We start from the raw sequence: 22,723 nt of genomic DNA, 5'->3' as shown, positions 1-22,723 counted from the left end.
TTCAGTAATGTGTGATGAACGGTACTGTATTAATTTCATCTAGGTTTATGTAAAGTTTAGTCATACTCCTCCTTGGCCTTTTCCACTCCAACTTGAAAAATCCTAGGGTTTTATTCCTTTTTCCGATGATACGTGATATGATATATCTCTTTAATCATTTGAACTGCCATTCTCTATACTTTCTTTAGCTCTACACCTTCTTGGGATGCAGAGACCTGACCTGCACATGGTATCTGGTCACACAAGAGTTTCATATACCTGTACAATAGTACTCTATGTCTTGTCCTCTATGGCTAACTTTTTATCGGCTTTTTTGGCTGGCACTGCATTTTGAGCCTACAACTTCAAAGAACTTCTGTTGATGACTCTGAGATCTTTATTTGCAATCATAGTGGCCATTTCCAAGTTCAATATTGTGTAGGCACATTTTAGGGCTTTTTTCACAGATGTGGTGTCTTCCATTTGTGTACATTGTGGTTCATCTGTCACTGTTTTGACCACTCATTTAGTTTTCTATGTCCTTCTGGAGCTGCTTATCATCAAATTGGCATTTAATCAAGAGAGCTTAATAGCTTCAAAGTGGACAAGTTCCCCATTCATACTTTCTTCCAGGTTACTGATGAGCAAAAGCTGACTCCAGCAAGGATCCTCGGGGGATCCCACTGCTGATATTTCATCCTGAAAAGCCACTTGTTCTTTAATTAGTCTTCCATCTATAGCAGAGCCTTTTCCCCAATCCATGGCAAGACCCTTTCATGTGGAACCTTATCAAATGCTTTCTGGAAATCCAAGTATGCTGTTTCCAGAAAATACTTGTATTTTCTTTATCCCTGTGTATATTATCACCATTGAAGAACTCCATCGGGTGAGGCAGGACTGACATTTACAGAAGTCATGTTGGCTCTTTTCCAACAAATTGTCTTTCTCCAGGTACTTAGTGATCTTAATTATAGACTCAGCAGCTTACAAGATGTCAGAGTAGACTCATCTGCCTGTAGCTCCCATGGTGCACTCTCAGAGCTGTTTTTTGTAGATGAGAGCAGAGCACTGATCTATCAGTACAGCTCTGTAGTCCCTAAATCAATTTTTCCATCTTGGCACAATTCCTAAAAACACTACATGATGAAATCAGATTACCACTGGAAGAAGCAAGTCATTTTTAGGTGCTGAAAAAAATCAAAAAACTTTTTACTTCCTTTTTTAAAACCTTCAGACTACCTAAGAGTTGCCTAACTTTATTTTCAGTCTGTGACCTCAGCACAGTTTGTAGAGCAAGTAAAGGCCAAAAGTGAATTTTACAACCTTACTATAAAAATATGAAGAGAGGATTTGGTAGTGGAGGTGCATGATAGTCACTTAGCTGTAATGGCACTGTTGAGAAGTAGAATGTTAAATCCAATTTCTTTATATTTGATTAGTTCTGATAGCCATTGCTTACACACATGAATGGTGTTGACCAGTATGGTAACAGAATAATGCACTGCTGTTGGCTGAGATGCTACATCAGCATAAAAAGCATTTAATCTCTTTGGACATATCAGCAAATAGGTAGCAATTCTTCCCATTACTGCCTGAAAAGCTGTCTTCTGTTGCATGGAACATAACTAATCACTTCATTTTGGTGTCGCCTCCTAGACACTTGTAGCTTAACACAGCATCATTTGAAAAGTTTCCTTGTCTGTAAGTGTCTGTGTGCTCATTAGCTGCTACTGATGCAAATTGGTAAAGATGTTTCCTTTGACATACAGTATTTTATGTGAAGGCATGAAACAAGATTAATCATATTATTCACCTCAGTGCTGCAGTAGCACACTGGCTACTAACATACTTGGAATCACACTTCAGAAGTCAGAGTAATAATAATTAAAATGTTAATAGGTTAAGAAAATCCATTTTGTTTTGTTTTAATTTTTGAAGCAAGCTTATGGAGATAAATGATTTCTGTTAATTAGATTTCAGAGCTGAATGGCTTTATAAACTTACGAGGACCAGGCAAAAATGTGCTATTCCATTGTGCAGCTGACTTTAAAGTTTTTATCTAGTCATAGATAAAAACTACCTGAAATAATCACTGACATTTTGTGTTCTCCAAGTCCATTAAAATGCAAAATAAAATGGGGGTTTGAAAATTCTGTTTTGTGGTTTCATTTTACATTGTGATGGACTAGAGAGAGGAACACATGATCTGTTACCTTGTCTCAGTGCAAGTGTGGATTAAACTCCTTCAATGGGAATGAAAATATTGATTTGGTCTTGCCTGTAGGGTTAGTCTTCAGAACAATTAACATGAGTTGCTACAACCAAGTTACTCAATAACACTCAGATCAGAACACTGAATTGCAGAAAAAACACTTCAGCTACATGAAGTAAGCAAACAATTTGATTAGCTGCAGAATGATTGAAATAGACAATAGCTAAAATGTATGAAGTTGAGCTTGTGGTCTGCAGCTGAACCCCCCTACATTATGCTCACTGGCGATCTTCAAACTCCAGTCCACATAATGAGAGGCTGAATAGCTCAAATCCAAAGCACTGCTTCACTTGAGCTAGAGATTTTTAGGCAAGGATAAAGGACTGACTAGCAAAACCAGATTTATAGCTAATGTGGATGCGGTAGTATACCATACCTTTTGGGCAATGATGATTTTAATATTCATATTAGAGGTCTGCAGAGTTTTAAAATTGAAAAAGGCAGTGTTCCATACACAGTTCTTGCACAATTTATGATTCACTCCAAGTGAAAATCTGCCTCTGTGTGGGAGGGGCTGTAGAGGGCTTAGGTTTTCTTGTAGTTAAAGGTGGTGTTTTAAGCGATAACATACGAAGCAATAGCTGCTAGTGGGGGGAAAAAAGGTGTCATGAACTTGAGAGCAGATTAGATGTCAGTAAGAATATGCTTGACAAAAAAAAGGAGGCCAATGCATTCAAAAAATGGGTATGTAGGAATATAACTACTGTGTCTGCGTAATCTCCAGCTGTACACTGTAATCAGTGCTCTTGGACTACTGAAGCCAAACCATGAGACAATTAATCAGATAATGAGCAAGGATATGTGACTGTCCTTCACAATACCTCCACACAATATGTTTGCTCTGTGCAAGTATGACTGAACTAAACTGAATGCACAAAACTGAACAGGGGACTTTCAGTGACTTAAGATTTTAGCTTTTCTTCAGTCTGTCACAGTGTATGTTTACACATAATGGTCTGCATACATATGCAAAGACAGCAACTCCTGGAAAATGAAAAGTCTCCTTGGGCCTCTACCTTCTACTGGAAATTAAGATGGAATTCCTACAATTAGAAGTTCTTCACCGTTTTAAATATACTGATTATCCATGCAGCTAACAGCAAAAATTTAATTTGGTATAGGAAAACAGTCTGAATTTTGTATATCAGGTGTCATCATCAGACTGTGTCTGATTGGGACTGAAATATATTCATACTTAACTTGATCTAAAAAATTGGGACTGCAAACACATTTGTATAAAGTACTCAGCTTAAGAATGGCTCCCAAGAATTAAAAAAGTACAAAATCAATTATAGTAGTAGTAGTAGCAGTAGTGGTAGTAGTATTTCAAGTTGCACTGTATAATAATGGATAAAGTGAAGTACTTCAAGGCAAATCCTCACCCAGTGTAAATCAATAACACTCCAAAGTCAGCAGAACAATGTCAGATTATTCCTACTCAGGAAAGGCTCCTCTGTGTTGGTTTGATGCCACCATTTACCAGTCTCTGAGCACTGATCTGAAAAAGAACCCAGAGTTAGAATTTCCTGTGTTTTAATTTGTTCCCATTACCTCTTGTCCTGTTGGTGGGCACCACTGAGGAGAGTCTGGTGCCTTTGTATTTATTCCCTCCCACCAGGCATTTATACACATTGGTAAGATCCCCCCTGAGACTTCTCTTCTGCAGGCTGAGCATCTGCTTATAGGTCAGATGCTCAAGTCCCTTGGTCATTATGGCTGTGCACTGGACTCACTCCCATGTCTTTTTAATAGTGGGGAGCCCAGCACTGGACACAACACCCCAGATGTGTCTCCCCAGTGCTGAGTAGAGAGAAAGGATCAGCTCCCTCTACCTGCTGGCAATGCTCTGCCTAATACAGCCCAGGAGGCTGCTGACCGCCTTTGCCGTGGGGGTGCACTGCTGTCTCGTGGTCAACTTGTTGTCCACCAGGACCCCCAGGTCCTTCAGTGCCAAGCTGCTTTCCAGCTGGTCGGCCCCCCAGTGTGTACCGGTGCACGGGGTTGTTCCTCCCCAGGAGCAGAACTTTGCGCTTCCCCTTGTTGAACTTCATGAGGTTCCTGTTCAGCCCATTTCTCCAGCCTGTTGAGGTGCCTCTGGACGGCAGCACACCCACCTGGTGTATCAGCCACTCGTTCCAGTTCTGTAGCATCTGTCAGGTTGGTGAGGGTGCACCCTGTTCCAGTGTCTGGGTCTTTAGTGAAGGTGTTGAACAGTGTTGGTCCCTGTACTGACCCCTGGGATACAACACCTGTGATGTAAGATGTATAGAGACAGAATGAGTCATCGCTTGGTATTTCTATGGCAAATAGCTTTGTGTGGCTTGATGTGGCTATTCAACTTGAACCACTTGGTAATTCCAATTCCAAAGTCACATCAAGCTTCTCATGATCATCTTTTTCAAAAGAAAAATTAAAGTCTGGGAAGTTATTTGCTGTTATGCTGTTCTCTTCCTTAGCATCTGTTTTTAAAACACTGTAAAGCTCAGTCATGTTAACTGTCTAGTAAATCCAATGTTGTGGGAAAAATATACTTTAAAAAAATATATTTTTAAAATTATGTCCTTTCAGTGTTTTTAAAACTCATCTGATTCATTTCACTTGATTTTAACCTCTTAAACCTAGGTACTAATTTGAAGATAGTGCTCTAGGCTTGTTCCTTGATCAGTAGAAAAAGAAAACATCTGTCTTAAACACTTTCTTTACAGGTAATGGAATAATGGAAACCTGTTTCTTCCCACAGATGAGAGAAAGAGCCTAAGCAGCTAGTTCAGGGTAGATATGTAGCTTAGATGGCTGAAGCTGGGTCGCATGGATTGCATCCCTCATCTTTGCTTTGTTTGGTTAGCTGTTTCTTAATACAAACGCTTTGGAATAATGTCCTTTTTATGGTGAAAAGAGATGTTGATAAGGAAAAATAAGTGGATATAAAAAAAGTATATGTACAGGTTTATGTATATAATACACCATGGAGTCACAAATATATCATCTCATTTTACTATAGCACTGTAGTAATGAAAGACTTCTTTTACCACACATATACAAAGATAAGTTTCTGAATCTGCATTCTGAATTTTTTTCCACCCCAGTAAAAGTCTGTGACCTTTAAATTAATTCTGTATTTTTAACAGGGCTTCAAGCCCTGATCCTTAAACCTGCTTTACATTAATATAAGGTTAAACCTACATCAAATGGCTTCCAGGAACAAGATCTAAATGCCTTTATCTGAATTTCCAGTTATTAAAAAGTTAGACATGTTATAGAAAAAGATGAAAACAGCTTAGTGACCATCAGAACTGCTGCTTCTGGGTAGTCAGATTTAAATAATAGTCATTTGCATGCAGTTTGTGTTCAGTACTGTGGATATAGCTCATATTTAGCATATCACTTCAGCAGTATATTGTAGGATATTGCCATCTTTTTACTTCTTGCTGAAGAACATGTATTCTACTGTAACGTAGAATTCATATTAGTGCCGCTAGTAGTTTTTAAACAATTTGAGTGAATACATCTTGTAATTACTAATATTGTCATTTCTAAGAATAGGTGCTGTTCTTATGGGGGAAAAAAATATCAAACCACAAAGACAGGAAGAATGTCTGTAGGCAGCACAATGAGATTTGCTACTTGAAAAGCACATACTCTTCTCCTGGCAGATGAACGTTCTCATTGTTAGGCTGGCTTGCAGGAATGCTAATTGCACTGATGTTGTAATCCCACTGATTTCCATTGTAAACCTGCTAGAAAAATGCATATCGCTTTTCAGTTCTTGTCTTTCCAGTTTTACTTCCAGGAGAAGGTTTGGGTTTTTTTGAAAGTTGCTTTTTGGAACAGGCAGATTTTGAGAAGAAGCAATCAATTAAGAACATAGATACATATGTCATGAGCTGCCTTGAAATTAGCAGTCATTGGTTAGCACTTTAAAAAACAAGTAGTATCAGCATCTGATTCCTGTAACTAATTCAGAGAATCAGGTAGCGCTTCAAAACACTCAGCTGGTCAGAATCCAGGTACTTCACCTCTCCTAACAGATTTTAACAAAAGTTACAAAGGAAATCAGTGAGATATCCTGTTCAATTAGCACCTCTGAAATTAGCATTACCACCAGCCAGCATGACTGTGAGTGTGCATTTGCATCAGTGGGTCACTCCAGTTGAGAGGCAGAATATGAGCTTTCCAAGTGGTGAACCCCATTTTACAGCACTAGTATGAATATTCTTTAGCTTTTTTCCCTGGGAGTGTTGACAGTTCCTGGAAATTGTAATGTTACAAGTGTAAGATACATTCATCTACTCTATTTAAAAATTTTTAGGTTTTTTTAGTACAAATGTTGCCCTGTGACAGAAAAAAACATGTCCTTTGGAATGAACTTAGGGAGAAGAGAGGATGCGCTACAATATAATGCATCTGCCACATAGGTAAGGCTTTTGTCTGTGTTGCATGCTCCATAGACAAAAAACCCCCACCAAACCACATGCCAGTAAAGTCAGATTAATGTAAATATAAGACTGAGGAACTCTGAAAGAAGTAGTCTGTAGCTATCCTGAAATCAGGCTGAACTTCTGCAGAATACTGTGTCTCATTAGCAAATTTTCTAACATAGCTGGAAAGCTGCTGAGTTCTCTTGTATTCTTTCAAGAAATATTTCTATCAATACCCAGGGAGGGGAAAAGTGCATAGATTGCACAGTTTTCAGCAGCAGCAAATAAAAAAAAATATTTCTGAATCCATTTGTGTTCCTAATTTCATTTTTATATGCCTAAGTTATGCTTAGATTGATAATTGGCTGTGATCTGTGCCACAACCATTTACAACAGCTCGACGTAAAGGAGGTAATTAATAGATCCACAGTTGCACAAATCTCCTCCATCCACAGCTGCCCAAAAACAGATCCACCAAAAAATCTTCGGATTGGTAAATAAAACTTGGAATCACATATCTTTTCATGTTATTGCAACCTAAAATAATAATAATCAGTTACTGTTAGGCTGCATTTAGGGGCTATGGTTTCTGTGTTTGCCATTCCTTAAGTGTTTAAGTGTGACTGCATGGTAATTATTTTATAGTGTGACTCGAAAGATTTTATGAATTTAACTTCTATAAAACTAATGTAGGTTAATTCTGGTGAGACTTTTTTTTAGCATTTCTCTATAATTTCTGTTTTATTCAGATTAATTTTAGTAGCGTGTAAGTGGCTATGAGTTATGTAAAACTAGTTAATGTTTCTACTCAAACATGGTAGAAGTGCTATGTTTCACAGTGCCAACTTGAAATGTAAAAATCATTTTTCATATAAAGATTAATATATTTCTCTATGAGATCTCAGCAGAAGAGTTTGAGAAACTAAATTCCTTACTGCAATATAATCTTTTTTTTTTAAAATAAATCCATACTTGCTGCTTGAAAAGAAAATAAAATAAAGGTAACGTGTATCAGTGAATTGTTGAATGCTGTAACTTGAATCATGGTATAAACTCAGAGCAAGCGTTTTGTATTTGAAAGTTAGACAATGTTGCTTGTCCTTTCTGAAATTACTGTGGAGTGATAGCAGTTTTCTGCTGTGGCTGTAAATTGGCTGTACGGTACATCACGGTCAAGGTTAAACTGATCATTTTTCCAGGTTCTAAACTCACCCCTGGATTTTGGGCTGTGCCTCCATTTAGTCCAGTAACTCATACAGCAAGGACAGCTCTGGTCCTTCACACTTTGTGCTACATCACATCCTTGGTGTAAATTGTGATCGTTTGGCATCCCTACGTAGAAAAGAGAATAGGGGAAGAGATAGATACACTAAAGGATATTTTAAGAAGATGAGATTGTTGTCCACATTCATAGAATCAGGACAAGAAATAATAAATGGAACAAAAAAGATTCAAGTTGGACTCAATCAAACACCAAATGTAATTGTTGAATGATCACTATTGGAGCTTTTGAAAAAAGGCAATCAGCAAACATTTTTCAGGAATGGCATGGCTGTAATGAAGTTGACATGTCCTGGGACAGACACTTCTCCAGATCATTTGAAACTGTGTTTTTCTCTGATAGGGATCCACAAACAGTGTGTCTTCATTCTGGAAGTCCTCTTCCCAGGCCAGCTTCCCATTAAAAGCATTTTGAACATGCTTAGGGATGCTGTCAATAACATTAATCTGGTAGAGTTCCGCACAAACATAGCAGCAACAATCACTTCATGGAGCAATACAAAGAAGGTGATTTTTCTGATTAAAGCTTTGCAGACATGAGATTTTAGATGTACCCTTGGTTTTGAGCATAAGAATAACCATGGTCGGTCTGATGACAATCCAATAGTCCTGCCTTGGACAGTGACCTGCAGTGAATGCTTAATGAATGAGTGTAAGAAAAGCGATGAGCATAATGGTTCTCCCATTGTATTTTCCCAGCTTCCAGCAGTCTTCAGTTCAGGGAGTTCCTAAATCAGAAGTTGTATCTTCCTTTAGTTTTATTCCTGTTGGATAGGTCCCCTCTTCAACTGCGCTGTATGTTGCAGTTCCCCAGACATTAATCCCTGTGCTTTTTGTGTGGAATTTGCAAACCTATCCATTCTACTCAAAGAGCAGAATGGAGAAATTGCCAAACTAGAACTAAACAAATTAGTCCTGAATAACAACCTTCCATTTCAGACACAGCACTATATAAAAAAAACATAATCTGCTTTCAGTCTGAGCTGTTGTCTCCATATGCTCCTGCACTATGCTGGAAGTATAAGTTTTTTCAGACTTGCTTAGTGTAGAAAATCCCTCTGGATGTCTATCAGAGGAATGTGAATCCCACCCTGGGGACTGCAGGCCAGTGTCTGTGTGAAGGAACATGAAGAAGAAATAGGATGCTGAAGCCTAGATTGCGTGGTGGAGATCTTATGCATGTATCAGCATTAATTACTGCAATATCAGAAGTCATCTGTAATCCCATTGTGCAACGGTGAAGTTGGCAATTGGGGACCATCGTGTTCCTAAAACCATGAGAGGGTCCACTGATACCTCTAGAAGGAAGGGAAGCTGTGTCTCACAGCCACCTCTCTGCAAAAACACTTTACATAGTATTTATAAAGAAGAGAGGATTTTAGCATTATTGTGTCATGGTTGTGAAAACACAAGCCTTACAAGAACATTGCTTCATACATTGTATATGGTTGGGCACTTTACTAGCAGACTGCTAAATGATTGCCTATATCCATCTAACGAGCTCCTGTAAAAACAAATTCGCTGTTATCTGGAGAGAGCTGTCCTTGACAGAACAAACTGGCCAAGGATGTGTGGGTGGCAGGAGGAACAAGAAGAAGAAAAAGGAGGCTGAAGCCTAGACTGCGTCGTGGGGAGCAGCATTAATTACTGCAGTATCAGAGGTCATCTGTAATCCCATTGTCAGGGTTTGTGTACAAGCACAATTACCATGCTATGCTAAGCACAGCCAGAGTAATCTCATTCCAGAGAATGAGGTTCTTGGAGAAAGAGGACTGCAGATGTCTAAAGCAGATTTGTTTTCTGCATGCCTTCAATTTTGCATCTGTTTGTTTTGATGACGTTAGCTAGAGACAAACCAACAGAGGAAATGAAAGCCATATATTCATGCTGCAAAATCAGGCATGTTTCATCATCAATAACAAGAAATCTTTTTCTTCTGTTTGCAGAGGCACAATCCTCACATTTTCAAGCAATTTTTAAACCATTTGGAGGCTTTGCTTAATTTGTGGACTGACATAAATGTAGAAGTCCAAATTAAATATACTCAAGTAACACGTTTACCCAGTGCTTTCTGCTTATTATCTGCTACTGTAGTAATTCTTTATCTTAAAATGGTTTGCTTTCCCCTATTAAGAAGGGGAATCAGTGACATATTTCCCTATTCTAATTCACCTCTGAAGAGATATCAATGTAAAACTCAGTAAGCTAACTGTCATCTTCTTCTATTTCCTTTTGCGTTAATATTTTTGTTCAGTGGGAGGAATTTATTGTTATAAGAGATAAGAGTGGAAATGCAGAACTCATCTTTTATCAGGGGAGCTATTTGATTCACATATCCTTGGTCTGCAAGTGAAATCTGGACTAATGATCATTTGCTTTGTGGTGCAAAATGGTACATTGCATTTCAGATCTAGTTAAGTTTGAAATTGTAAAAGAAGCCTTCAAGGCAGTTTTTTAACCATGCCATCTTCATGTGGGTTGAGGATTCTTGGGAGAACTGAAAAGACATAAATAAATCTTTCACTTTTCCCGTGTTGTTGACTTTTCCCATCCTTCACCGGATCCATTCACAGTAATGTAGCCTACTGCTTCACGTTTGCATTCTGTCATCTTCATGGACAATGGGGCATTGTGGGCATAGGTTTGTGTTTGATGAGATTAAGAGAAGCACCAATAGGGTTTTATTTAGTGCATACCATTTGTCACTGTGGGATTAACAACAATATTGCTTGAGTTAGTATTTTGCTGTTTAATGACACTAAAATAACAGCTCCAGATGACAAGAGCTTCCTTATGAATCTGTATCATAAACCTCCAAAGCTTTTTAATTGGGTTTTTTTTTTACTTATTGTCATACCCCAGTGTGTCAACATTAACTAATAAAAAATGTTTTCTATTTAGTGACTGACGATGACCAGACTGAATTGTACAGTGTCACTGTAGTGATATTATTACTCCCTGGGACACTGCAGTTTCCCAAGCTGTCATGATTTTTGTTAAATGAACTGTGGATTTAATAGAAGCAGATGTATAAAAACAAAATGTAATACAGCTTGTACTTATTCTGCAAAATACGTATCTCAGTTTTATTTAAAAGACAAACAATCTCCAAAAGCTGCATTTGCTTGTTTCCTTCATTGTCAAGTCAATGGAATATCACAGCCCTTAAGCACTAAAATAAATAATTGATGTCTTAACCTGATGGAAAGTATTGTTTGTATCTCAGATTGAATATCTTACGTGGAAGCTAGTCTGTAACCAGTCCTTTACCAATACAACATGTTTGATGGAACCAGAAGTAGGTTGTTCAGCTAGGAGTTTTCAGGCAAAGAAAATTTCTTGGGAATTTAGAGAGTAATAGCCCCACCAGAGCTTTTGTAAGAAGGAAGCATGACTCGCAAATCTATTGGAGTATTTGGAAGAAATTAATGAGCATATGGCTAAGGGAAGTCCATTTGCTGTGTGGTATTTGACTATCCAAAAACATGTTCAACTATTTCCTTTCAACTGATAAAAGAAAGTAAATTGAAAGGATTTCTTGTAGAATAATGTCTGATTAAAAATAAAGACATAAGGGGTGGGTAAATTGGCAGTTTTAACATAGGAATGAGCTTATTCACGGAGTTCTAGCAAAACCTCTGCTGAAGTCCTGGCTGTTCAATAAATAAGAAAAGTAGCAAAACATTCTGATAATTTAGGAAATGTACTTAGCATTATTAAAATGGACTGCAGAGTTTGAAAAATATCTTGAAATACAGATTAACCTGTCTGTGAAACAGGAGGTTAATTCAATGTGGTCAAGTTCAAGGTAAGACTACTCAAAAAAAATCCCTCATGATGCATGTGGAGGTATGCCTCCAGAAGAGATAGCCTTGGATGGGCTTCCTCAAGGTCCATCTGCCAGGCCTGTGCCTAGGAAATTGCTCAATTCACCAGCACTGCTGTGGTCAGAGTAAGATTTCATTGCAAGTTCTGTGGTTTGGACTTGCAAGCAGGTCTTCAGCAGGATTAAGCTAAGCTTAATTAAGCTAAAGCTTAATCCAAACTTCCCAGCTCATGGGAATGATCTGATGTCCTTCAGGGTAATGAAAAAAGATGGTCCTCTAAAGACAGGTCTTAATGTTGTGTACATGTATATTACATTGTAAGGCTGATATTGTTTAGAGATTATTATCCATTCTCATATTTCCTATGCATCTGATGTTGTTATGCTTGAATGGAACATCAAAGTAGAAAGTATCTCTAATGTGGTAGTTTTAATTTTTAGGAGTGGTAAATTTTTTGTTTAACTTGCATTGAAAAACTGACAAACATGACAAACCAAGGCTGGAACTGAAATTAAAATAAGCTTGTACAATGAAGTACCTATTCCCTGAAGGTTGCTTTGGATTTCAGGAATAATCCTCCTAAAGCTAAGAAAGGTAAACACTTCTGACCGTATGTGGCCAAAGCTGACAAAGTAGAGTCAGGTGCTGCACTTGGTAATTTAACTGCCTTCCATTTAGAAAGGAAAATTCACCTTTCTTTTGTAAGGAATTCACACGTATTTCAAATACTATTTGATGCATCCCAAGCATGAGAACTAACATGCCTTCAGATCAAAATTTTCCACAAAGTTCTGCACCTGAAACAGAGGCCGATAAGCAAAAATAATGGACAACCACATCTCTTCCGAAAAGTCTGCCAAAACCGGGATGTCTGTTGGGGTTCAAGGGTCTTGGCATCAAATAAGTGTTCTTCTTTTGAGAAGAATACCGTTATTCTGGACCCCACCCAAAACTGTCCCTGATACATGCTGCAGCCCTGTCTTTGTGCACACATTTTTCCCTTACTGAATAAGGTCGGCGGGGCTGGCAGGGTCCTCATCCCTGTGCTCCTCACCACGCGGAGACGGAATGCAACTGCATGCTTCACGTCATTATTAAAACACCCGCCATGCCTCCATGCCGGCTTTTTAAGCTCCTCTTGGAAACCACTCTTCTGTTTTCTCACATCTCTCTTTTTTAATAATTATCTGTCTAAGATACCATCTATTAGGGGTGGTCAGTTTCATGGTAAGCTGGAATCAGTCCTGTATGTATGTGTGTGTGTTGTTACACATATGTATAGACACACCTGTGTTCACTTTCTTTTCCATTATGAAATGGAAAAGATATTTTAATAAGTAAATATAAGAAACTTTTGAAAATATGCTATTTTCTTAGGCAACTAGAGTAGTTTACGTCTGGTTTGCAGGCAGATGTGGCAGTTCATACACCAAAGGAATTTATTCTGATTTGATAAAAAGATTTCAGAAAGAGAGCTAAGATTTGAATAGGTCTTTACATTTTTAGGTAACGCTTGACAACGTGATGAAAAATGACACTTTTCCAACATACATGAGGTTTTTTAATACATCCCATATTATGGCTGCCTATGATGGTGACAGAGAATTTGTTTTCTTCCGGCACTACTAACGCACCTGGCACAGCAGCAGGAGAGAGATGCATTTTGTTGTATTTTCTGCAGCATGAACAGAGTTATCAGTCAAGTGCTGAATGCACCACCTTTATTGTTGTGTGATACATGACACAGAAAAGTAGCACCAGGACTTTAGATTCTAGCCAAGCTTTGTGGCCTGTAAAAAATGTGGATGAAATCATCATATGGTGCAAGTCAGTCATTAATTTCAATGGGGCCAAGATTTCATTTAAGCATGTTCTGGAAATAAGCCAATTTTTGCATTTAAGAAGGAACACATTTGGAACCCCACCTGCGTGGCAGTTTTGGGTTATCTTTTCAGAGCTCAAGCACGTGCTTGTCTATGGCCCTTGCTCCATAATCGACTTAAAACTGCAATTTAGTTTATATTTGTCTCCGTTACCAGTAACATACAATACCTGGGGATGGTATTGCCAAGTAATTCCCAGGATTGTCTCCCTGCCTCAGCTTCTGCCAAGAGGAGCAAATTGCACTGGTCACTTTTTCTCCTCTGAACCTTTAAATTAATGAGGAATTAAATTATTTGTGACTTTCTGCGCATGTGGTGTAAGGATTTCATAGCACTACCATTTCAGAGTTCATTCTTGGGTACTGCTTGAGGTGAAACACTGCCAGGCTTCTGAGAAAACATAAAGTGTAAATAAATGTCAGTCCTGTTGTGTTCAAAATTGCTGATGTGCAGTTGACGCACAAATCTTTTGGGCAGCTGAACAAGACTGGCTGCTACAGCAGTTCTTGTAATTAGCTTCTTGTTATACTCTACATCAGAATTGAGTTGAGAAAAAAAATCTCCCTTACTTGAAAGTGGTTGGGGGTATTTAATAATAGGTAGACTGTCAAGCATTGGTATGTAATGAATTTTTAAATTTTTCTGTTTGGATTGCTCACAATAACTGAATGCTCTTATTCATGTACCCAAATGGAGTGGCTTCAGAAAAAATGTATGCAGATATATCTTGAGTTTAAAAATTATTATGTCTATGTGTATTTCAGGTGAATAAATTAATGATGAATACTACACATAAAATTATGAACACTTGAACATTACATATATACTTTGTGGCTTGCTGATTAAATGTATAAGACCTTTAACTATTTTTAATGTAACTGAACAGTATCATATGTCTAGTTTCCTATTTCTAAAGATAATTGCAATAACAATTTTTACTGTATTGGCTAAATCCTAACTTCTATGGCAAGAGCAGCAATATGGATCTTCGCAGTAATTACAGAACTTTAAATTTGCTTTTAGCAATTATTTCAATATTTGAATCTAAGGATCATTTTCTTTCATTGTACTCATAAAACCCAAACTCAGAATTCTTCAGATAGAACAAGCTAAAAGGAATCGGAAGCTTAATCTATGTCATTAATTTTGCAATGGGAATAGTTATTTAGAAGCAATATTTGTACTTTATAAAATTCATTTCTACAAGAAGATGCTACTAAAGGACTTTGAATCTCTTCTAATAATGTATTTGACATGACATTTTGGATCTATTTGTATGTTATTTGTCATTACAGCCACTTGGGACTCAGAAGAGTTGATCATTTCAGTGGCATTCATTTACCTTCTTGTTACCATTTGCAGGATGCTCTGGACCACTAGGGATAGAAGGAGGAATTGTGTCAAACCAACAAATTACTGCATCATCCACTCATCGAGCTCTTTTTGGACTCCAGAAATGGTATCCATACTATGCACGACTTAATAAGAAGGGTCTTGTGAATGCTTGGACTGCTGCAGAAAATGACAGATGGCCATGGATTCAGGTAACAGATGGAGCTGAGGAGGAAAAAAATCTCCTTGATTCAATTGCCAGAGTCACTTAAGAATCCGATGAAGACAAGTGGTAAACTAACAGCTAGATTCTTATTCACTGTCAGAAATGTAACCTAGACTAAAAGGGACTATTTAGTTGCAAAACAGTAATAATCTTGGCTTTACAAATGTACAAGTCCTTTTATTTAAAAAACATGAGCATATGTTCCATTGTGGCTCTAAACCATGGAAGCAAATTTATAAAGACTCCTTTCAAGGAAGCTGCTTTCCACATATGTTACATTTGCTTGTTAGGTCCTTAGTAGCATCTCACAGCAATATCTCTTGGTAGAGATACTTTGATACATGCAGCCTTCCTTGGGCATCATTCTAGAGTGCTTTAATGTGGTTTTGGCCGTACCAAAGCCTGCAGGGGTAGTTTGTCCTCTCTGCTGAGCTGCTCTGGGCACACAGGTTAAGCACGGTATGCATCATGCTAGAAGTAACAAGAACTCTTTCAATTATGGTTGAAATAGCCATTAGTTCAACCACATCTGTGGGGCTGACAGTACATGTTTTTTCATTCCCACTCAAGGATGTTATCGCTAGAATGATTCAAATGGCAGTGCCCTTGTTGTGGACTGGATTTCTTTGCGTGCAGCAAATGACTTCAGTAAAAGTCATGAAGCAATGAATGTGAAGTCCTGTGGCTGTATTTTAATGAAGATAATGATTACCTAGTGATTGCTGTAGCTCTCTACTTTTATGGTGTTTTCTTTTCAAATGTGAATTGGGCTAAGCTTTGGCATTTTAAGCTGTTAGTTAATAAAGATGACGTTAAATACTTCTGGGAAAACCTTTTGCACTAATCACTATAGTCAATATGTGAAGAGGGTGCTTCCCTCCGGTGAACGCACCACAGGAGTAGCAAAAGATGGTACCTGAGCATCTTTTCTACCTGCGCTAAGTTGAACTGTCAATATGTCCCTCGGGTGTATCAGACGCACTCTTCTTGAAGTTACCTTTATGTACATGGCATAATTTTTGCTCATACTCAAGTTTTTTTACTGACTACCATTTGTGATTTTTCTGACGACTTCCCATATATGTGGGGAAAAAACATACAGGATTACTTGTTCATTTTTCTTGTTTGGAGACCATGCACAAAGCACTGTTTGATGAAGTTTTCTGAAACTGGTGTGGTGAGAATGTTGGATGTTGTCAGTTCTGAAAAATGAAGCCAGTGTTACTGTTTGTTATTCACTGCAGAGTGAAAACACAAAGGCCCTTCAATGTATCTTAAGTCAGTTTTCTTCCGTAAAGACCAGAGGGGTTAGGAAGTCTGTAAAATTTATACATTGAAAAAGAACTGGAAAGAATAACGCTAAGGGACTTGAGCAGAATTATTTTCACAGGACTAGAAAGCTAATGTAACTTTAATGGATAATGAAAGAGTCAGTGTTACAGTAGCTTTTGGGCTGCTTTAGAATGTGGGCTTTATTAAATGAGATGGAGAAAAAAAGTGAAAATCATTTAGCACTGCCCCCCTAGACATGCCTTTACTAGGAGATCAGCTGGATGGGGATGGCTAATGATCTCTTGCTTCCACGTTGGTACTTGGCAAAGCCACCACCAACCATGGAGGCAGCTGTCAGGCGGCTGTGCAGGTTTCTACCCAGACCAGCGTTACGTCTGCCTTGAACTTTGCTCCCAGGGTAGTCTTCTCTTTGCTCTTACCTGGAAGAAAGGTTGGACCGATGGAGAAAACATGTTTACAAATCTCAGCCCATGGCATCAACTTTGAACATTCTGTTCTTTTTTGGAGTTAATGACCTAATCTAGGTAGTGCCAATCTCATGCAGGTTATTCTGTTATTTTGACAGCCATAGTATGTAAGGACTTTCTAGAAGATGATTCAGTGATATGGTTAATGTGTTCTGAGCACCTAGCATTACCTGCTTTTTTTTTTCTAATTTTTCTTTTAAAATAAACTTTGGTCTATAATTTTCACAGAAATTACTGAGTATTTTATTTTTCTTTTTAGTTCAGAGCAGAAATAAAAATACTCTTTGTAATTTGAAAACAGATGTTTAAGTCTTCAGAGGATATTTTTTCCTTTTCTGAAGACTTTTCTCCTTAAAACACCCGTAAACAGAAATTCTAAATTTTTTCAGGGAGATGATATTTGTAGGGAAAAAGTGTTGTTTAGTGTTCTGCAGAAATGCTGTTTTGATTTGGCAAGAATACAGACCTCCACAAACTCACACTTTATGCACTGCGTAGTAGTTCTTTACATCAGAGCACCGTCTTGTTTTTCAAGCATGAAATACAGTCTTAGTGACAGACACTGCCTGACCCTTATATGGGTGAACAGTTTCTGTTGAGCAAAGAGGAGAAGCAGAAATCCCGAATCTTATTTTTGTGCAGCTTCTGTAATGGCCAGGGAGATACTTCATAAGCATTTGTGGAAGGTTACAAAAAGTCAGCCCACTCTGATTTGTGCTAAGTTTCTGGCTACTTTCCTTCTGGTCTTGTGGGAGAAATCTTGCTTTTACCCACAGACTACTCTGAGTTTTTACTTTCTTTATCAAGTCACCAGCTTCTTCCCAGACCCTAATGTGAGGGGTCTGTATATGGGACCTTTCCCATGTTGGTCTGAGTGACGAAGCAGCTGGTCCAGAAGTCGGCTACTGAAAAACAGTGGGAATATTTGGCAGAGATTAAGTGGAAAGTTACAAAGCCGGAAATTCCATTTTTAGGAAATTTAAATCAACATTTAGTGTAGTGAAGCTGAATCAGTAGCCTGTTACCCTCTTATAGTTTCTAATGCTAGATAAATTCTAAAGGAAGCTGTGTATAATGGGCAAAGTCCCCCGAAGTATAATTATGTACAGGCCTGTGGCTATTTTTGCCTTGTTCCATCGTTATCAATTTTCTTTGTCATTTAATTTCTTTATTTATATGCAGCTTGGCAAATGAAAGGTTTGAGTGCTTTGCTTATAGCTCACTTGTAATGAGTGCAGAGGTTTTTTTCTCTAATCTTTCAGGTGTCTGACACACATGAACTAATTAGTATGCAATTTCATTTTCCTGCATTCTCCCAATGAACCGAAAATTGAAATTGCCATTTTAAATTTACACTCTCAGCATGTAATTAGTAATGGCACTACAATGCTTGTAATTGGCTTGTGATTTAAAGGGTCAGTGACCATGTTTTTGAAAGCAAATTAAAGTCAGAGTAAGTCATATCTGCCTCTTAAAAGTTCTGCTGACTTCTGTTTCACATAGGTTGTCTGTGATAAAATAGTACCTCTGTATACTGTTTACCACATTATTAGTGACACTAACTTTTAATGTTTCCAAGTACGATGAGAAAAAATGCCACACTTCTATTTTTCATTAATTGTTCCTGAGATAGAACCAAAATGGTCACTTTGCCTGTTCCGGTAAGAAGTCTTTTTTGTCTAAACTCTTTTTTTTGAAAGAGCACTGGTTTCTCTTTTCCCTTTTGTCCTTTTACATTTATGGCCTTAAAATATGTTTTCTTTTTATTCTGATTTCACTTCATGTCTACTCCTTCCTTGCACATATCTCTATTTTTCTAGTCATATATATTTTGTCAAGGCAGTATTGATCAGAATAGAAATGGCCCTGGGGAGGATTGTTTCTATTATCTCTCTAACAAATCCAAAGCCATAATAACTGCTAATCTCTAACTGCGGGCAGGACCCTCCTGGATGGTCCTGGATTACTCTTCTCTAGTGATTTCTAACCTAGGGATCCATGCCTATACCCTACATTTATTCCTCTCTCCTAGTTTCACCACACAAAGCTAGTATTTCTTAACTCACTTTTCCCCTGTCCATGACTAGTTTCCCTTTTGCTTTCATAAGATATTATACTTTTTTGTATCGCTGCATTTGTTATCCCTGTAATACACAAAGACTTCAACTATAGTGGATATGCCAAAAATGCATAAACTGCAATGTCGTGAAGAATATTGTAAGTCAAGATAGAATAATTTGGTGTAATTAGCAATGTAAGGACTGGCCTACCAGAATCCTAAGTCATGCATTTAAGATGCATAAGTAACTTTGGAAGAAGTATGCATGTTTAGGAACCATGCTCAGGGATGAGGGTGCAAGGTGGGTGAATATTGTCCTCTAAGATAATAACCTTGTTTCTTCAGTCTTTTGGAGTAGGTATGGTCTTTTTGTTATGCAAAGAGTACCAATGCAATGGGTTCTTGGTCAACAGATGAACCTCCCTGAATGTTAATTTGCCAAAGAACAGTAAGACATACCACCTACGTCAGGGAACCCAGAGTGGAGAAGGAGCTCCACAGCAGAGCTTCAGTGGCTCCTGCCTCTGCATTGCAGGGCGGGCTGGGTTGGGTTGAGTGGTCAATGTACCAGGGATTCCGAAGAATATCAACCTCAGAAATATATGATAGTCTTAGAACGAAGTAAGATGACGGATAAAGGCATAGAAAAGGTATAGGGTAAAAGGTACCAGATTTTTGGCGAGACAGCAAAAATCTGGGTATGCAGTGAAGCCTGGTAGGAAGCATTACACAGCAAAGGTTGGTACAATTGGCAAAGATGATGTTTCAAGTCAGGAGCGGTCAAGGAAAGTTTTGATTAAGAAAAGTATGGGGTACATTTGATTCTCAGGTTCTAGCTGTGGCCAGTCGATTCAGCAAGGAGAGGAAAAGATCAGTGCCTGCTGGTTCCTGTGCAATGGCTGCTGTTGTACCATGACTAAACTATCATGGCTGAGAATAAGAGATCACTTATTTCCTGCTCATCTCCTGAGTGTAATTGTGAAGAAGATCCCTGCCTGGTGATGCAAAAATTGTAATGGTGTACAAGAGACTACCAGCTTCTTTTTAAGTGCTTTGTGGTATTTTGGACATGGAAATTGTTTTTTCTAGGTCAGTATTAATCCACAGCCACTAAGAGCAGATTTGAGCATACCTTATATCTGGAGAATATTAAGAAAATAAACTAATTACTGTGTATCATACCACTGTGTGGGAGCCATGATTGAACACCTGAACTGTTGCTGGAGGCTGCTGTATATAAATGTAAGTTATTAAATAGAAAAATAAAAAAACTATTTTGTTATTCCTCACTAAAATAGCAGGAACCATTTCTCCAGAGACATCAGTACGGTTACCAATTGGTTTTTAAATAAAATATTCAAATATTTAATTTTATTATTGTGAGAAGGAGAAGGATTTATTTACAAAACAGCTGGACTGCTCCGTTTGGTTGCAGAATCAAAAAATGAGAAATAAAGTTGGTTCAAGTTGAGCAGTTAGCTTTTGCCCCCCCCCCCACCCCTGCAGTTTTTACTGCATACAAAAATATTTTTAAAATTTAATTTGGGGTTTTTTCCTCTTCAAATAATTCAGCCTTTTTCAGCTCTATTTCATATTTTTATTCTTTTGGGTGGTCAATTTTTGTATGTCAAATGTGATTTCAAAATGGAGCATTCTAATTCTAGCTTTTTTCTAATTTCTTCCCTAAATGGCTTTTGTGAAACTATATGCTGAAGTTCAGAGGGAATGGCATATTTTGAGATACAACAGTTTGATGAAAAAGGTGCCCAACTTCTAAATGGTAATTTGAATATATTAGTATTCTAGCCCAAAGTACAATACATTGTGTTTATTTACTTTTACTTTCTCAGTGCATGTTTTAAGTAATACCTTTTTCTTTTTTAATAAATTTCCAAAGTTTTAAGAAAATGTCTTCATTATATTTCTTGAAACTCTAAGTGTCTTCCTGTAGATAATCTTAATAAAAAAGGTGACCTGTGATGGAAAAGGATCTACCCCAGCAGAGTCAGGGTAAAAATTTTTCCAAGCCCCTGTTTAATTTAGAATTTTAAGGTCAACTAAGTATAGTTAGAGCCACAAAAGTGTAGTTCCTACAAAGGTTGTTCCCACAGCAGAAATCAGAGTGATTAATTAGGGACCAACACATTGAGCATCCCTGAAATGCATGGAAATGTCCGGTGCCTTAGATGGAGCCAGCATGCTGCACGGGTGATGGCAGTGTTCATCCAGAGAAAGTGGAGCACAAGGGTCTTCCTTAAGTATTGCCCATACACAGCATTCACTAAAAATATATCTGAGGACTGAACAGTGTATGGACATGTTCTTGGGTATGATATTTACATTAAAATTAAAGTCATCAGGGTAAGACAAGAACTGTACAGCACAGTGATTAGGATACTTTCTTTGAGATAATCTAAATTCTAGTTTCTACTCCAAAAGCCATGTTGGTGCTTTATTTAGTGCTTACTGATAATGCTTCTCTTTTCTTTCTTTTTTCTTTTTTTAAAATTATGTTACTTTTTTCTTTTTTATATCTAAATATATTGGAATAATGTTCCTAGCAGGTGGAATGCGTGTTTTTATTTGTGGCTTAATTTGGTTTCTACACAAGTGTCTCCCACACCACCTGTGGTTTCAGTCCCACCTCTGGTGCCAGCCTCACATTTTTGGGGATTGTAGTCCCTAACACTGGCATAGTTAATTGTGTGCCTATGAATCTCACAATCTTAATCATAACTACTGTAACACACAAAAAATGTACTTGTAATAAAGACTTTCCAAGTTCTGTCATTCCTATCCCCAAGCAGGAATAAAGAAAAGAAGATATTGGGTTTTTTCCTCAAAAAAGGCAAGGAAAAAAATTATCAGCTTCCACATCAAGAACTTCCAAAGAGCAAGTATACACCAGGTGATAGCTATTTGCTAATAAAATGATAAAACCCAAAATACACAGAGGTCTTGCAGAACATTCATTCAAACATCTGTTAGTAAGAGCTCTAAGCAAACTACCATCTGTCAAACCATTAATTTTGTCAAAGTTCATTTCCTCATTCATGAGTACTGTTGTATCAACTTCCAAAAATACCTGTCATCATAGATTAAATATTTAATATTACTTAATATATCTCTCAGCTTAGTACAATGTGGCCAAGTGAACCTTATGAAATACAACCTCAGAGTCATCATGTAAGGTGACTCAAACCATATAGGAAGACTTAATCTGCTAAGTTAAATGCTGAAAAAAGTATTAAAGCTCTGCATTTTTTGTCAATACTCCAAAATTTGACTTAATGTCACAGGAGGATTTCCTTGGGGGATATTGACAAGTGGCAGTAAGTACCTGAAAGCCCTTGGCAGGGAAGAGCAGAAACTAATAATGAAAGTGCAGTTGAATTATCTCAAAACTATCCCACGTAGGACCTTTGAACTGCAGGAATTAGAAGAGACCTTCAGCTAGTCAAAGTCTGACATAAGTTCACTGACTTCAGTGAACTCAGTGCCAATGTCTGCTAGCTGCAGATCTCCCTCAACATCTATACATTTAGCTTACAGGTTAAAAATATAATTTATGTACTCAAAACAGACAAGAAAACAAACTGGGTGCCTATTTCTTAGTGTAATCATCCAGATACTCCCTTGTGTCCCACGTCTTGGTACCTATTTGATATCATCTTATATCTCCTGGT

General features: G+C 37.8%; 1 protein-coding gene across 1 annotated transcript in view; it reads left to right on the top strand.

The window, feature by feature from the left end:
- Positions 1 to 22,723, top strand: part of EDIL3 (EGF like repeats and discoidin domains 3) — a gene marked incomplete at both ends in the record, with an annotated part of 263,433 nt that overhangs the window by 170,980 nt on the left and 69,730 nt on the right. Inside the window, one exon of the mRNA XM_082012856.1 lies at positions 15,023 to 15,204. Within this exon, the coding sequence (XP_081868982.1) occupies positions 15,023 to 15,204 (182 nt within the window). The remainder of the gene's footprint in view (positions 1 to 15,022; positions 15,205 to 22,723) is intronic.

The sequence above is a fragment of the Phaethon aethereus genome, assembly GCF_964289735.1.
Source record: "Phaethon aethereus genome assembly, chromosome: Z".
In the NCBI taxonomy this organism is placed as follows: domain Eukaryota; kingdom Metazoa; phylum Chordata; class Aves; order Phaethontiformes; family Phaethontidae; genus Phaethon; species Phaethon aethereus.
The sequence above is the reverse complement of the archived record's forward strand: the minus strand, read 5'-3'. Positions and strand labels throughout refer to the sequence as shown.